This window comes from Podarcis gaigeae, assembly GCF_964106915.1.
Source record: "Podarcis gaigeae genome assembly, chromosome: 1".
Lineage (NCBI taxonomy): Eukaryota > Metazoa > Chordata > Lepidosauria > Squamata > Lacertidae > Podarcis > Podarcis gaigeae.
Window position 1 is genome coordinate 11203645 of NC_139678.1, and position 16703 is coordinate 11220347.

Genomic DNA, 16703 nt, shown 5'->3' on the forward strand with positions numbered 1-16703 from the left:
GAGGTTTTGCAGCGGCGGCGGCGGCGGGGGCTGCGCGCTCTGCTGGAGCTGAAGGGCGTTTTTCTTGCTGTTGGCGGCGGCGGCGGCGTTATTGCTGTTGGCGAGGTTGGTGTTGGCGCTGGCAGGGTAAAGTTCCGCAGCCATCTTCTTCTTGAGGGCCAGGGGCACTATCTCATAGCATGCTGGCCCCTTGCCGCCGGCCCGGACGCTCCTTTTGGACTTCTTTAAGGTCTCTGGAAGCAGAAGAAAGAAAGTCAAGCACTTCATGATCCGCCCATGGAAGCAACCATGGTCCAGTGGCATCAGCGGGGAGGGATCCCCGCCTCCTCCTCCTCGACGGGCAATCGAGCACAACAGTCCCACGTCCAAAGATGTCAACCAAAAGAGAAGAGAATATCCTGCCTTTGGAAGGGAAAAAACAAACAAACAGTGGCCGCTTCGGTTCGTCGCTGGGAGAGATCTATGCCCAAAGCGCCTTTTTGCGCTCCGTTCCTGATGGGGGCGCAGCGGTGATGCCCTAGTGAGTCATCGCTCACCTGGCGCCCGGGAGCGGAGCGATGGGGGCGGGGAGGTGGGAGAGGACGCGGGGGTGTCCCAGCCTCGAGCCGGCGGCCAGCACCCCACCGCGCTGGGCCCACCGAACCGGCAAAGCCCAGGGAGCCGTCGAGGCAGCGATTTCCGCCGGAGAGGCCACGGCAAGCGGCGGCGGCGACGCTGAACTTCTGCCAACCCTCTCGGAGCGGAGGAGGAGGGAGCGAGCGAGCGAAAGCAGGAAACTCGGGCTTGCTGGCTTATTTATTTATTTTTATTTTCCGGCCGGAGGTGGAACATCCGCGAAGGAGCAGCCGATCCCCGATTATTCTTCTTATTACTGTATTATTATTATTTTCCTCCACGGTCGCAACAAGACCCGTAGTCGGTAAAATCCCAGAGGCGGCGGCGGCGATGCGCAGAGGAGTCGGGTGGGGGCCGGCATCCGATCCAGCCGCTCTTCTTTGCAAAAGGAAAACCCTAGCGAAATTGCAGGCGGCGGTTCAGCTTCTGCGCTCGGGGAGGCCGGTCCCCGGCGCTCTTCTCCATGGGCGGGCGCCGGGTCGGAGATGCGCTCTTGCTGTCTTTGCTGCTGCTGCTCCGCCGCCTGTGTCGTAATTGGAAAGTCAGCAAGAGCCGCTTTGCCGGGCTGGGCGCCCGTGGCCGTCCGCGTGTGCGCCTTCTCGCGCGTATGTGCTTCCTCGCCCGTCTCTCCCTTTCTGGCGCGGCGGCGGCTGCTGCTGCTGCCTCCGCCGCCTCCTCCTCCCGCTGCCTCAAATAGCCAGCAGCAGCTCCGCGCGTCACCGGCGCCTGCTCCAATGGCGAGGCGGCGGAGAGCAGGGCGCACGGGGAGGGACGGAGGGCTGCCTCCCTCCTGCCACCCCTCCCCTGCCAGACAATATGTCATTCTTCTCCGCTCCTTTGCTGGCCGCCCACCCCCTTCCCCCCTCCCTTTTTTCGCCAATCAATCCAGTCCCCTCCTCCATTTGGGAAATTTACAGGAAACCCAAATTCGCTTTCCTTGTTGGGCGAAGCAGATTTTGAAAAAGCACAACACACACAGGCACACACAAACGCGGCTGCAGCGGAGCATAAGAGAACCAAGAACAACATGCAGCCCCCGCTTTGCAAACCCCCTCCAGCAATTTCGGGAAAGGCGCCGCGGAAACAGCAGAAGTATTTCAGTTCAGAAAGGGATCTGCAGGGCTTTTTTTTTTTGCAGATAAAAGTTCGGCTGCTTTTTTGGGGTGGGGTGGGGGGGAGCGTACTTTACCCACCACCTTTAAGCGATTGCACGGGAAAATTCTTTCCCTTCCTACACAACACACACTTGGCAGCAGCTCGCCTGACCTCGCCTCTGCGTTTGCTGCTGCCGCTGCCCCAAAACGCGATCGGGAAAGCAGTAAACAAATGGGGCCAGGTTTGGATACCCCCCTCCTTTCCCAGGCGTAATGCAAGCCTCAGCTGGAGCGGAGCGTCCAGATTTATTTTGCAAATTCTGTCATCCCTTGCCGATCGGCACCGGCGACAGTTCTTGGTCTAGTTGCAAAGTGCGTGGTTTTTTCTGGAGGGGGCGGTCGGGTCGCTCAAGGTAACGACGGCAAGCAGTCCCGCAGCTGGCGAACTCGGCTGCAGCGCCCCGCCGACCCCGGATCGCCCGGTCCCAGCCGCGGCCCTCCCCGTTTCCCATCGCCGCCGCCCACCCCACGGCTCTGATAAAAGCCACTCAAGTGTACCTGCTGGCCCGCTCACCAGGCGCCCCCTCGCCCCAGTCCGGCTGGGAAAGTTTGCGCGGCGGACTCATCCTTGGAGTCAGAAGCCATGATTATGGAAATGGCAGTCTCCGGCGGCGGCGGCGGCAGCATCAGGCAGGCGGGAGGGGCCGCCTCGCCGATCCCAGCTTAGTGCAGCGGCGGCGGCCCCCAGCGAGCTTCCTTCCCAAGCGAGCCGAGCGAGGGCGCCCCTGCTCCTTCTGGCCCGAGCCTGGCACAGTGCTCTTTTTCTCACTCCGTGCGACCCCCTCCTTCGGGCAAAGGCAAGGGGGGGGGGGCATAGCGCTTTGCAAAAGTTTTCGTCTGCCCAAGCCAAGGCGAAGTCGCCCCAAAACTGCCATAGAGATAGCAAAATTATCAAAAGTAGGGGGTCCATGGTCTGGCTTTTGAAACAAGGGGGTGATGTTGTGCAGATGCCTGATGATCGTCTTCCAAAGCAACTACTCTATTTCAAACTTAAAAATGATGGCAATAATAATAATAATAATAATAATAATAATAATAATAATAATATTTATACCCCCGCCCATCTGGCTGAGTTTCCCCAGCCACTCTGAGCGGCTCCCAATCAAATGTTAAAAACAGTACAGCATTAAATATTAAAAATTTCCCTAAATAGGGCTGCCTTCAGATGTCTTTTAAAAATAGGATAGCTGCTTATTTCCTTCACATCTGAAGGGAGGGCGTTCCACAGGACAGGTGCCACTACTGAGAAGGCCCTCTCTGGTTCCCTGTAACCTTACTTCTCGCGATGAGGGAACCACCAGAAGGCCCTCGGCTCTGGATCTCAGTGTCTGGGCTGAACGATGGGGGTGGAGACGCTCCTTCAGGTATACCGGACGGAGGCCGTTTAGGGCTTTAAAGGTCAGCACCAACACTTTGAATTGTGCTCGGAAACGTACTGGGAGCCAGTGCAGATCTCTCAGGACTGGTGTTATGTGGTCCCGGCGGCCGCTCCCAGTCACCAGTCTAGCTGCCACATTCTGGATTAATTGCAGTTTCTGGGTCACCTTCAAAGGTAGCCCCACGTAGAGTGCATTGCAGTAGTCCAAGTGGGAGATAACTAGAGCATGCACCACTCTGGCGAGACAGTCTGCGGGCAGGTAGGGTCTTACCCTGCGTACCAGGTGGAGCTGGTTTGCAGTGCTTAGCTAATTGGAACCACTGATTTCACAGAATCAAAGTTGGAAGGAACCCCAAGGGTCATATAGTCCAACCCCCTGCTATGCAGGAATCTCAACCAAAGCATCCATGACAGATGGTCATACAACCTTTGTTTAAAAACTTCCAAGGAAAGAGAGTCCACAAGCCTGGAGTTGCCAGCTTCATTTTTCTATCATTTGTATTTTAAGCTGAATAAAAAAAAAATGTGTTTGTGGGGTTTGCGAAAGGTGCTGAAGTGCTGAGTTGTGTTTATGGTTTAATAAAAAATAAACTAGATTCAAGAAACCAGACTGAATCCCTTTCTTTAAAAAGGGGTGGAATTTCTTTCAATAGAAGAGCTTCTGTGCTGGATCATGCCAGTGGGCCATCTGTCAGCATTCTGCTCCCCACTGTGGCAACTAGATGCCTAATGAAGCCCACAAGCCTATTATTATTATTATTATTATTATTATTATTATTATTAATTTGTAGATTGCCTTTCATCTGAAGGTCACAGGGTGGTTCACAACATAAAAATACAAAATGAGAACTCAAAAAACATAATAAAAATAACAAAAACAAACCAATACACCCCCAAGCCCCCATATTTAAAAGGGTATAGAATGTTAATCAGCCAAAGAAAGGCCTGCTTACAGAGAAGCGTTTTTCTCCTGGTGCCTAAATATAAACAATGAAGGTGCCAGCTGACACCAACAAAGAGGAACCCACTGCAGAAAATGCCCGTTGTTGCATTGCCACCCTCCGGACCTCTTGTGGAGAAGGCATATGAAGAAGGGCCTTGAATGATGATTGCAGGGTCCAGGTTGGTGGTCCTTGAGGTATTGTGGTCCTGAGCCGTTTAAGGCTTTATAGGTCAAAACCAGCACTTTGAAATGACCTAGGAACTAATCAGCAACCAGTGCAGTCAGACCAGGTTCGGTGTAATATGCTCCAAGTGTCTCGTCCCAGTGAGCAACCTGGCCCAGGGGAGTAGCACCTCCTTACAGTGCCCTGGTTAGGCTCGGGTGCCCCCCCTTGGGGACAGAGGCTGCTGCAGCAGCAGCCAAGCAGGGGCAGGGGGCAGAAGGTAAACACCCTCTGTGCCCTGTCCCTCCCCCCCCCGGCGCATGAGTGCCCGCCTGTCAGCAGCGAGGGCAGGGTGAGCACGGAGTGAGTGGGTGGTATTCAATGCTCGTCTTATTTGGAGTAGATCCATTGTTGTTACTAGACATGATTAACTTAGGTTCCTTAATTTAAGTGGGTTTACTCTGAGTAGGACTTAGTTGAATATAAGATTTTTAGCGTGAAGAGGGAATGCTTCCTTAGCTGTGTGCTCACTTGATACTGCAAGGCCCTCTCTGTCCCTTCTTGAGGTGTCCTGCCCCATAATGGAGAACAACTTAGGGATATCTACATTCAACTAGAAATGATCCTTGTGGTGGGGGAAGAGACAGGTAATGACCTTCCCTAGACAGATGGCACAGAAATAAAGCAGTTGCACCTATCCACTTTGTAAGTGCTTGTTGCTTTTGTTCATGTGAACACAAAAAAGTATGTCTTGCTTTTCCATATCATGCACCCCTTTCTGTTGTTGCTATCAGCCTAGAAGACAGCTCTTGAGTTTCTGTAAACTTCTGATTACCCCATGTTGCACACTCTTTTGAACCATTTGGATAAACCATATCCACACTTGTATTGAACCCTTTCTACAAAATGTTGATATCTCTGATCCAGAACCTACTCAGGACATAGAATCACGAATATACAGAAAATGTTACAAAAGCTTGGGCATAGGTTTGGAAGAAGTCCAACATTTAAGTGTGCCTTGAGCTGATGCTTGTTTTGTGATGTCTCTATGGCATTGTTTAGTTATGTTAATCTGAGTTCTTTATTTTCAGGCCTAGTTCAGATAAAATGAAAAACCGTGGTTTCCAGCTATGTGAAGAAACTTGTGACGAGCCTTAGGCTCACACATTTCTCCCATTTTGCTTTTACAAGGAGATTAGGAGCTTCCGCTTCTGTTTTTAAACAAACCAAGTTTCCTGTGATATCTGAACATGGGTGACTGGTTTGTGTTTTAACTGTTTGTTAAATTTGTATCCCACCAAATGGTGCAAAAGACTGCGACGGTAAATGAGAATGAAACAGATTAAAACAATGGTTCTGGTTCCTGGCTTGTTCTCACAGATTGTAGTTTAAACAGACCACCATCTCCTGAGTTAGAATGTCACAAGGAACTTGGTTTGTCTAAACCTGTGGGTGGGTGCTTTTGATCTCCTTTGGTATGCACAGAACGAGATGGAGTGTGTGCACTCAAGACTTCATGTAGTAGGAATCCATAGTTCCCCATTACATCTGAACTAGGGCTCAGTCTTACAGCATTACAAAGCAGAACTCTACACACCTTTATAACTTCCATAGGATTATTTTTTAAAGAAACTTCTGGCATCACAAGCTAACATGGTACTTGGAAGAAAGTACCTTGTTGTCTGTGGGCCTTGATATTTTCATTTAATCTGTTTTGGGAATTGAATTGTTCAGTCTTCAAGGCTTTTAATTTCTTTGGTGAGTTTCACTTTTCTATTAACGCACAGTGCAGACTGGTGTTGTCAAGGCAGTCTGTAAGCATGAAAGACAAAACAATTTTCTGAAATACCACAATGCATTTGAGGCTCTGTGCAGGGCAGCTTTAGGTAAAAAAGTGATAAAAAGTCTTTAACCTCATCCCAGGAGATTCTCATCTTGTGACCTGCTAGCTGCCTTCATGTTATCACTGCCAATGCACACGAGAAAGTTTTGTGATTTTCTCTTTCTCTGTTGCATTGTGAAATGTAACATAGAAATGCAGCCACAAAAATCATATTTATGGTTTGCTTACACCTTTTATATATTAATGAAGTTGTGATGCTTAAGATTTATAGCATTTGCTTTTACTTGGGATACTAGATTTTCTTGGGGTCTTTAGTTCTTTCAAACAAGTTCATTGATTTACAGCAATTTAACTATAAATCTGTATGAACATCATGGATAACTAATGTGCGGATTTCCTCCATGAATCTCTACAACTCAGATAGTGTTAATAATTTACTTGGTATTTTTACTATGATCTACTACTGCCTGTACAGAGGTTTTCATGCAGTGTTGCGGACTATGTGTATGTGCGGTCATTTTATTACACAATAAGAATAAACAGAACTCGCTGCATAATGGGTAAGTGTTAACACTTAGCAGCAAATGAAGCTGATTTCATTAATTATAAGTCCACGAGAACTATTTAAATGAACATTTTCAAGCGAAGCCTCATCCTTATCAACGGAAGAACTCAAGCAGGGCATCAACTGAGAAAGCATATTCGCCAACAAATTACCTGGCAGGAAATGAGAAACTGATTCCTCCACAGAAGAGCATAAACATATTAAACAAAGGCTTAAAAAAATATATCTGCTGCATTAGAAGTTGACCCCTCAAAAAAGCACTATTTATGTAGCTTTCTTCGTTTGGAACCACAAACACCAATATAAAAATGATTTTATTGCGGCGCAATAGTTAGGCATCAAGCTGCATTGCTAAGCACATTAAACTGAGATAAATCGGAAAAACAAGTGGGCTGGTAAAACCACATGGCTGCATGCTCTAATTGGTTTTCCAAATGAGAATCTGAAAATATTTATGTAAGTTACATATACTGCTTTTCAGGTGGTTTGCTTGCATAAAATTATTAAAGCAACATGCATGAATGAAAATTGTATAATAAAGCAGAAAAGCCAAACAACTGTTTGTCACTGGAAAACCTGTATCACTCCTTCAGGAAAGGGGAAATAAACATAATCTAATCTGTGCCTGGTGGAACATTGATTCTTCTAGCATAAACTTTACAGGCCAGGTGAGCGATTTGTTTTATGGGCCACCTTGGGAAGGGAGTTGCAGCCTAACCCCATGCTCAGTTCCTCCAAAGTGGGCCACCACAGCTGCTATGCTCTCAGCACACTTTTCTGGCAACTCTAATACTCTTCAGGAGACTGGATTTTGCTAGTCCTTTACTCCTGCAATTGCTAGCCCACTGGGCTAAACCAGAGATGGCCTGCCAGATCTCTCAGGGTATACTTGTTGCTCTTCAAAAAAACAAGCTTCAAAGCAGCCATGTGGGGCTGCTTATTTAACTGACATCTTCTACCAGCCCTCCTGGGCTAAACAGGCTGTTGGAATTTAGATTGAGGAAACAGAATGGATGCAGCAGCCTTTCACCCACTACCAGTGCCTCACATTGCTGTTTTGAAGCAAAAGACAAATAAATATGTACAGGAGATCCTGATCATATACCCCCTGTGTCGAGTCTGATAAGTTTTGAAGTTGGCTCAGAAAACAAAATACAGTGGTACCTCGGGTTACATACGCTTCAGGTTACAGACTGCGCTAACCCAGAAACAGTGCTTCACGTTAAGAACTTTGCTTCAGGATGAGAACAGAAATTGTGCTCCGGCAGCGTGGCGGCAGCAGGAGGCCCCGTTAGCTAAAGTGGTGCTTCAGGTTAAGAACAGTTTCAGGTTAAGAACGGACCTCTGGAACGAATTAAGTACTTAACCCGAGGTATCACTGTATTAATTAAGAAATACTATTAAAGATGAGAGTTAAAAATCACAATCTAAATAAGAATATAAAAAAATAAGTGACGAATGCTGGTGGAGGGAAGTCACATAGGTGTAGCATTTATGTATGTCTGTATTGTCGGAATTTGAGTTGGTGTAATTGTGTGGTTGTATGTGCATTGTAAATAATAATATAAAAGAGTATGTTTAAATAAAAGTGCGAGAATAAAAATTGCAGATTTTTTGTTGTTGTTAAGTAAAAACATTTTATGACCTCTTCTCCCCACCCCCTTGATCTATGATATGAGAGAGGAACACTTGAGACACGAAAAATTTACAGACAAAATGTTCTGCATGCTTTACGAGAACTTTATTTTCTCCTGTCCCTTCCTGCTCCCAGGTGGTGCTGCCCTCTAGCACACCCCTGGGCACGCCTCCCCCCTTCCCCAGCATTCTGGCAATATCTTTTACTGCCCTGGTTATTGCATGCACTGTCATATTCTTTACAGCCCACAGCAGTCAGCAGTTCATGTTATTTCCTTGTGCAGTGCACTAACTTGAAAATCATGGTGGGTTTGGGGTTTTTTTTGGTAGAACATCTGATTTGCATGCAAAAGGTCCCTGGCTCAATCCCTGACATAGAGCTAGGAGTGCCCCCTGTCCAAAACCCACAACAGTCACTGTCAGTCAATTTAGACAGTGCTCAGCTACATGGCCAATGGTCTGACTCTATAAAACATCTTTCCATGTCCCTATGTACTTCTTCCGCTGGTATATGTTGTTACCTGTCTGGACTGGAAACGTTGCAGTAGTGTAACCCATTTTCTGTCAGTGAACTAAGAACTGACAGTAGGCTTTATTGTTCAAGAAGCATGTTCACGAAAGTAAAGGTCAGGATCAGAAATAGCCGACTCTTGTTTTGTTGCAGATCCATGTTTATATATTCCTCGTTTTGCACACATGCTGGAGTTTGGCGATAAGAACCATGAGGTTTCCATGACTGCCCTCAGGCTCCTGCAGCAGATGAAGAGAGACTGGATGCACACAGGGCGACGGCCTTCGGGGCTTTGTGGTGCAGGTATGGAAGAATTTGTGGGAATTGTTGGGTGCATAGAGCAGCAGCAGTGGGTTGTGCAGAAGGCGCTTTGCAGGTGACCCCCTGTTCATTTTGTAAGTAGGAAGCAGTTGGTGAATTGACAAGCACAACCTTAGAATCAAGCTGAAGAAGGTTGGAATTCAACTCCAGGGACTAATCCAAAGAGGTTGGATAGCGCCTAGAATGCCTCCTTCCTGCAACTCCTGCAGCCAAGCTGGTGCCAAACATGTTGTTGTTGTTTAGTCGTGTCCGACTTTGTGACCCCATGGACCAGAGCATGCCAGGCACTCCTGTCTTCCACTGTCTCCCGCAGTTTGGTCAGACTCATGTTTGTGGCTTCGAGAACACCGTCCAACCATCTCGTCCTCTGTCGTCCCCTTCTCCTTGCGCCCTCCATCTTTCCCAACATCAGGGTCTTTTCCAGGGAGTCTTCTCTTCTCATGAGGTGGCCAAAATACTGGAGCCTCAGCTTCAGGATCTGTCCTTCCAGTGAGCACTCAGGGCTGATTTCCTTCAGAATGGAGAGGTTTGATCTTCTTGCAGTCCATGGGACTCTCAAACATACTGCTCTGCTTTCCTTTGGACCACATTAGCAGAGCCAAGAGGCGGGTCGTGTCCTCTCAGGACCCATAGAAATACACACTGCCCAGGCTTGCACCCCAGGGAGGTCACTTCGGTGCTGCTAATGCAGCAGTTTGACTTCACCCCCAGAGGTGCACTCTTGTCTCTTGAGATAGATGGATGCCGACAACAACAGAACGGTAGATCAAACTCTGCTGGTAACCGATCACTGGATGGTTTGCAGTAGATCAGCAAAGACTTTGACTCCAAATTGTTTCACAAGAGCAACAACAGAAAGCCCTTTCCCCCTTTCTAAATTGTGCTGCTGATTGGAAGAAAGCTTGAGGAAGAAAACCAGGGCTGGGTCTTTGTGTGACGTGACAGAAAGCTCAGTCCTGGTGCTGGAAACAATTTCCAGGGTTGAGCATGGCTCGGAGGTGCCCTGTCCCTTAACTTAAATCAGGGGTTGGCAAGGTTTATCTCGCCTGGGCTAGTTCACTCCTGTGGAGATAGCTCCGTGGGCCGGATCGTGTTCCGGCACCGCGGAAGCGAGTCCCCGCTCCACGCTGTGGGCCCCGCCCACGGGCCACAGGTTGCCAACCCCTGATTTAAACAATGTGTCCCCATGCCACTATTTTGCATCTGGCTGCGGTTGCTGGGAGCTTGAGGTTTTGCTAAAGAAAGCAAGGCTAAAGTCCACCCTCCGCTGGCCTAACAGAACCCCTCGCAACGCAGCATGAGTTTCTAATGGAGTAATCCACACATTAGTATTCCTCGAGCAGAGACAATAAGCTCCCTGAAGAGCATCGTGCTAGTGGTTTTTGTAGCACGTGGAATTAGGTGATTATGTAAGAGCAGAAGAAAGGGCCTCCTGGATCAGACTATGATCAATCTTGTCCAATTTTCTTTTAACAGTGGCCAGCCAGATTCCTTTGGAAAACTCTGAAGCAGGGCCGTGAACACGATGGCATTTGATTGCACTAGTCAGCGAAGTAATACCGCAAAATTTAACCAATTAATCAGTTTTTCAAAGATTAAAACAAAACCAACTCTATAAAAGATAAGTGCTTTAAAAAGACTTGGGGGGTGACAGGTGACGTTGAAGGGAAATGCCCAATTCTCCCTTAAAATACTCTCTTCAAGACTATGACTACTGTGAAGTGTAGGTACAGGGTGGTACCTGTACATTAGCCATTCTCGGCGCAGTATTCTATATAAAAATGCATGAGTAAAAAAATTCGCGCTTGTACAATGAGACTTTTTTGCCCTCTCCCCCCCCCCGCCCCCATGTGTGCCCTGCACTATTTCTATATCTGCTCCAGAGGGTTAGGGAAACACAGAATAGATTTAGGGGGTAGGTGGGGGGGGGCAGGAGGAGAGGGGAGAAAGCCTCATCATGTAGAGCAAGACTGCTTGCACAAAGTGAAATAAATGGGCAAGTTACTTAATTCTATTGATTTCAATAGGTCTAAAAAAGGCAAAGGGACCCCTGACCATTAGGTCCAGTCATGACCAACTCTGGGGTTGCGGCGCTCATCTCACTTTATTGGCCGAGGGAGCCGGCGTACAGCTTCCGGGTCATGTGGCCAGCATGACTAGGCTGCTTCTGGCAAACCAGAGCAGCACACGGAAATGCCGTTTACCTTCCCGCCGGAGCAGTCCCTATTATCTACTTGCATATGACGTGCTTTCAAACTGCTAGGTTGGCAGGAGCAGGGACCGAGCAACGGGAGCTCACCCCGTCACGGGGATTCGAACCGCCAACCTGCTGATCGGCAAGTCCTAGGCTCTGTGGTTTAACCCACAGCGCCACCCGCGTCCCATTCGATAGGTCTACTCTGAATCTAACTATTGCTGCATAGTGCCCATTATGTGTTAGCAGTGCCCTTTTCTTCAGAATTATTGTTTATTCACATGCAAACTTGTACAGATTTTATTGACGTGGGTGACAGCCATTTGAAAAAATGGCTTTTTTGTTTTTGTTTTTTGTTTGGTCTCTGCTTTTAGTGAATTTTGCTGGGTGACTTTTCAGGTTCTAGAAAAATTGTCCCCCTGTCCATTCCTTTCTGTACTTTAAAAGCTTCTGTTGTGCTTTCAATTGAACCACAGATAACTCAAGCCCTGGTACAGATTACAGTGGAAGGGAATTTGCCCACAGATCCCAGATATTATACAGCTGGATCAGAAGGCAATCCCATTTTATTTAAGCCAGGGTTCTGCACCTGTTTGTCCTGGACAGATTTATTATTGTAATCTTGACCGTGGCATTCCACAACTACAGGTCAAGCATTTTTTGTCATCTTTTATAATCTTTTTTTAGGTTGAGACAGTTTCACTGATTATGTAGATGAGGGACAAATGCAGAACATAAATAACACCCATCTAAACATGTAAATGGGTGCACTTGGGAACCCTGTTGGGCTTGGGATGGATGGACTAAACCTGCTTTCCATCCCCGGGTGATCCTTGCCATTGAGAATCAAGCCTTCTTCTATCTGCATAGCTCCACCCCTTAATCTGCATAGTCACTTAGCTTCTTCAACGCTACATCATTTTGCTTTAGGCATGTCTGATCATGATCATTGGGGTGAGGAATGTGAACTTTGCATCAATGCTGGAGCTCTTTGGCCTTTACCTTGCAGTGTGTGTGCATGTGAGTTTCCAAAAGAAAAAGAAAAAAGCCCTGTGTTGCATTTATAGAACTCTTTCTGCAGCTGGCTTGATTTTACTGCATGCAAAGTAAGTTTTATAAAATTCCAATTTAATCACTCTGTATTCAAGCCCAGAGCTAAACATCAATATTTTAAAATTAATATGAGAATTAGAATTTCAGATGGTACTTGCATGACTCACTGTATTCCCTTGCTTTCCCCCGCATTGAACTGCCTTTTGATGTAGCCCTTTCCCTGTTTATGCTCTAGCTCTTCTAGTTGCGGCAAGAATGCATGATTTTCGGCGCACTGTGAAAGAAGTCATCAGAGTGGTTAAAGTTGGCGAATCAACACTAAGAAAAAGGTAGGTCAAGTTTGTGGGGGTCTTCGCATTTTACGTAAGATGCAGCGCAATGTGTTTACCACGAGGACAGGACTATTTTACATTTCTACAGAACTTTCCACTGATAGGAATATGAATGGTGGTGAGCACCAGGGCCTAGCTTGGGCTGTGAGGAGTGGCTGTACCCAGATATAGGCTGCGAAGGCCTATTCTTCAATCTAGGTCAGTTGCTGGTCCTGGAGCCTAGATTTGAAGAGCTGAAGTCTTAGCAGGGAGAAGGTACTGCTCTGTAGGCTAGGCAAGGTTGGAAGGCTTGGTATCCTTTATCTATTGTAGGGGCTTGGATCAGATGACCATTGTGGTCCCTTCCAGCTCTCCAGCTCTATGATTCTATGAGGCATAGCCAGCTCAGAGGTTTCCTGTTACTCGCCAGTTACTGGTGCCAGTGTTGCTCTCCTAGATGGACAACACACTTGACCCTCTGCCAGGTTCAAGGTCTGTTGTTGTACCTTACAACATACCCACTTTGAGTTTTCCCTTAGAGAGTGACTCATTTGAAGTTGTCTTACATTGGAGAACTCTACAGAAGACGAGGCTTGTTGAATTTGCATTCGCCCCAAACTTGTGCCAAACAATTTCCTCACCTTCGTACTTAGTAAGATCTTCAGCTCAAGCGGGCTGCCAAAGCTATAGGACAGAGAAGACAAAACATGGGAACTCGGCTGCTCCCACCCATTACCAATGTCTTCAAGGATGAACATGTAGAATTATTGTGCATGTAGACTTCCCCGTTCATTTACACAAAAAGAGCAGCTCCTTTTTTATTTCCTTTGCACGCAGCTTCCCCCTTCATTGAAGTTAAGGAGGTTGCCTTTCTGTACTGTGAACTCTGAAACCTCCTATATGATATGTTCAAGGGATTTTGGGATTGGAAAAACTGTTCTAAAATTAGTCATTTCTACAGAGATGTTAAGGCAAGGATTCCATTGCCTTGCAAGCATTTCATTTAATATGCTGGCAACAAAAATTATTAGGGCTTAGGCTCAGATGCTGTGGACTTCTTTTAAGTAAAACCCATGGGATGCATTTGCAACTCATAGGATGGAAGGTGATTCTCCCTGTAGCTTGCTGCCGATAAAAGAAATCTCTTTAAAGCCCAGCATTTGAAATGCTTCAGAGGTTGAAGCGAACCATACAGTAGCATGCACAAATGAGTCAACTTTATTAAAAAATGCAACGTCATTGATGGGTCTGAATGACAAAGGTGTCGTATGATGGAAATTTTCCATGTAATCCCATATGTTTAATTGGCACAGCATTTTTTTAAAAAGGTTTGTAAAAAAAAAGCTTTCCGTTTTAAAAAGTGTTTGTGTTTTGTCAAGTTCATCTTGCAAAAACACATTATACACTTTTTAATCATTTGCATTAAATAGGAATTCTAAAACCATTGTCTGTACAGTCGAGTGGTATGGAGCTTGTCATCTTCCCTTAAAAAGCAAATAGCTGCAGAATTATCTCACTGAATTTTTCTATTGCTTATGCTTTCAATAAATGCTAAAATACTTAAGTCTGAAAAATGACATGAAAATACAGTTTAATATATTGGATGTATTACTGGTAAGCTACTAATTTTTGAGCTGGCAATATATCGTGAATTATGTGTGCGTGTGCGTGCTGTGTCAAAATCACAATGTGGGAGAAACTGTGAAGCTAGCTGATGCCTCTGTATACCTCCATCTTAATCTCAGATATTGTGATTATATCAGTATATCACAATGTTTAGCTGGTGGTATATTGTGATGTTGAAAGCCAGATGTCACCCAACCCTACTTGACACTGTTGTGATTGACAGGTGGCTGGTCCTGCATAGGTGTCAAACTTGGCCCAGATCTAGTTCGCCATCCCGCTGCTTTATAGCATCAAATGGCGTATCTTTAATTAATTTTTCTTTCTAATCCACTTGATAAATTTCAGGGCAAATCCTGGCTTCATAGGAACATCATTTGAAAGCCACAATTCTGACTGATTGCTCTTTAGTTGATCAACATACCGATTTAAGCCTGTTTAAAAGCGCATGGCACTGCGGAGCAGATACTTTGCACGGTTTCCAAATCATTTGGATGGATTATTGGCGCGCAGCCTTCATTTTATTTGAGTGATAGCAAATGTGCTGAATTGTAGTGGAAGCACATTCATTTGAGCAGTTGTTTAAAATGAAGGAGCGTAACTGCAAAATTCGTGCTTTGAAATGTTTACTCAGGTCATGCATATCAACTAAATTGACAGTGTTATTTACTTTGACAAGGTAAACGTGACAGCTGAATTATTTTCAGGGAGCTATAATTACAACTGTATTTATCACAAATCCATAAAACATGATTGATGTTTCTCAAATAACCCCACATTATATTGCATTTATCGCAGAGGCATATTCAAAACAAACCTTTTTGAGTAAGTCTTCCTGAGCCCAAGATTTTTCCTTCAAGCACTTAGATTCTTGAAATGTCATTAGGTAGAAGTTGGCTGAATTAATAAGTACTTGTTTCACATAACTGTTTAAAAAACACACACACACTGCTTCTTGTGATAGACATTGCTTTTTCACCTGAGGTTTTTCTCAGGGTGAGGTTGGGAGTAGATTTCTTGCCCCTTTCTTTCCATGTCTCTCTTTTTCTCAGTTCATTGTATCTGAGGAGGACTGCAGTTGAGTGGCAGAGCCCATAATTTGCACTCAAAAGCTCTCAAGTCCAGTCCCTGGCATCTCTGGGTAGGACAAGGAAAGAAGTCTGGTAGAGCTGTCTTCCGTCAGTATAGACAAGGAGTTCTTGGTGGACTCCCATCTCCCATGAGCACCAACCAGCATAGTCAATGATCAGCTGTGGGGGGAACTGCAGTTCATCTGAAGGGCACTCCATTGCCTACCCCTGATATTGGATACTGGGTTATATGGAACAATGGTCCTATCTTCCAGAATCTTCTTGGTCATTAGCTTCTGCCTCCCATCAACTGCATCCAAGTGTCGGAGCTTTATAAAATCATATACACTGGAACTTTGCACACTCGTAACGTGTATTGACAGTTTTTGGAGAATGCGTAATTCTTTTGCTTGTTTTCTCCTGTTCTGGAGGGTAAGACTCAAACCAATGGCTCCAAGTTGCGAGAAAGGAGATTCTGACTAAGCACCAGGAAGAACTGTTTGAAAGTAAGATCTGTTTGACAGTGGAAGGGTCTCCCTTGGGAGCTTGTAGACTCTTCTTCCTTGGAGGTTTATAAACAGAGGCTCGATGGCCATCTGGGTGCTTTAATTGAGATTCCTGCATTGTAGGGGGTTGGACTAGATGGCCCTTGGTCTCCCTTCCGACTCTACAATTCTAGGATTCTAAGATTCTTATACTGAATGACATTTCCTTCGGCTTCACTTTGTAGGGGTGTACAAGTTCATGTACACAGCATGGGTTATTTTTAGGAGTGGAAGAAGTGATATTCTGGGGGTTTTTTGGCTTTGTGATAGGTCAGGTTCTGATGCTTTTCATGGGCATTGTATTAAACTTTTTTAACAATGAAAGAGAGCAAGATGAGGGGAGGTTATATTAAGCACTCGGGGTAGGGTGGGGAACATGCAATGTCAGTGGTTAGCGGATATGTGTCAGTCAAGACGGATCTTGAATCAGCTGTTAAGCAGATGGCTGAGAAGAGGAATTTGGGATCTTACCAAAAGGAAAAGAATGTTTGTTATGAATGGAAGTGCATGGCTTTTTTTGGTATCTGGATACAAATTTCATTGGAGAGGCACCAAGAACTGCTTTGCTAAATTAAGTAGAGGCCTGAAATACATACTAGCATAATTTCAAAGTGCTATCATTGGTTGAATGACAAGCAGCTTGCTCGCACATTAGGCAAAGATCCAATCTGAATATCTTTCTGATATTTCTTCCAGTAAGTTCACTGATCAACCTCTGTTTTCCTTCCATAGAGAAAGTGCCATTTTCCCCACAGGATTTTCCTCCAAGCGAGTCTAGC

The 16703-nt window shown here is 45.9% G+C and overlaps 2 protein-coding genes across 2 annotated transcripts in view; one reads left to right on the top strand and one right to left on the bottom strand.

Annotated features, from left to right (window-relative positions):
* BTBD6 (BTB domain containing 6) overlaps positions 1-2418 on the bottom strand; it is a 5096-nt gene extending 2678 nt beyond the window's left edge. Inside the window, exon 1 of the mRNA XM_083736578.1 lies at positions 2268-2418. Coding sequence (XP_083592704.1) covers positions 2268-2335 — 68 coding nt within the window. The 5' untranslated portion in view covers positions 2336-2418. The remainder of the gene's footprint in view (positions 1-2267) is intronic.
* Positions 1-16703, top strand: part of BRF1 (BRF1 general transcription factor IIIB subunit) — a 192053-nt gene that overhangs the window by 74056 nt on the left and 101294 nt on the right. Inside the window, exons 6-7 of the mRNA XM_083734186.1 lie at positions 8961-9110; positions 12611-12704. Of these exons, the coding sequence (XP_083590312.1) occupies positions 8961-9110; positions 12611-12704 (244 nt within the window). The remainder of the gene's footprint in view (positions 1-8960; positions 9111-12610; positions 12705-16703) is intronic.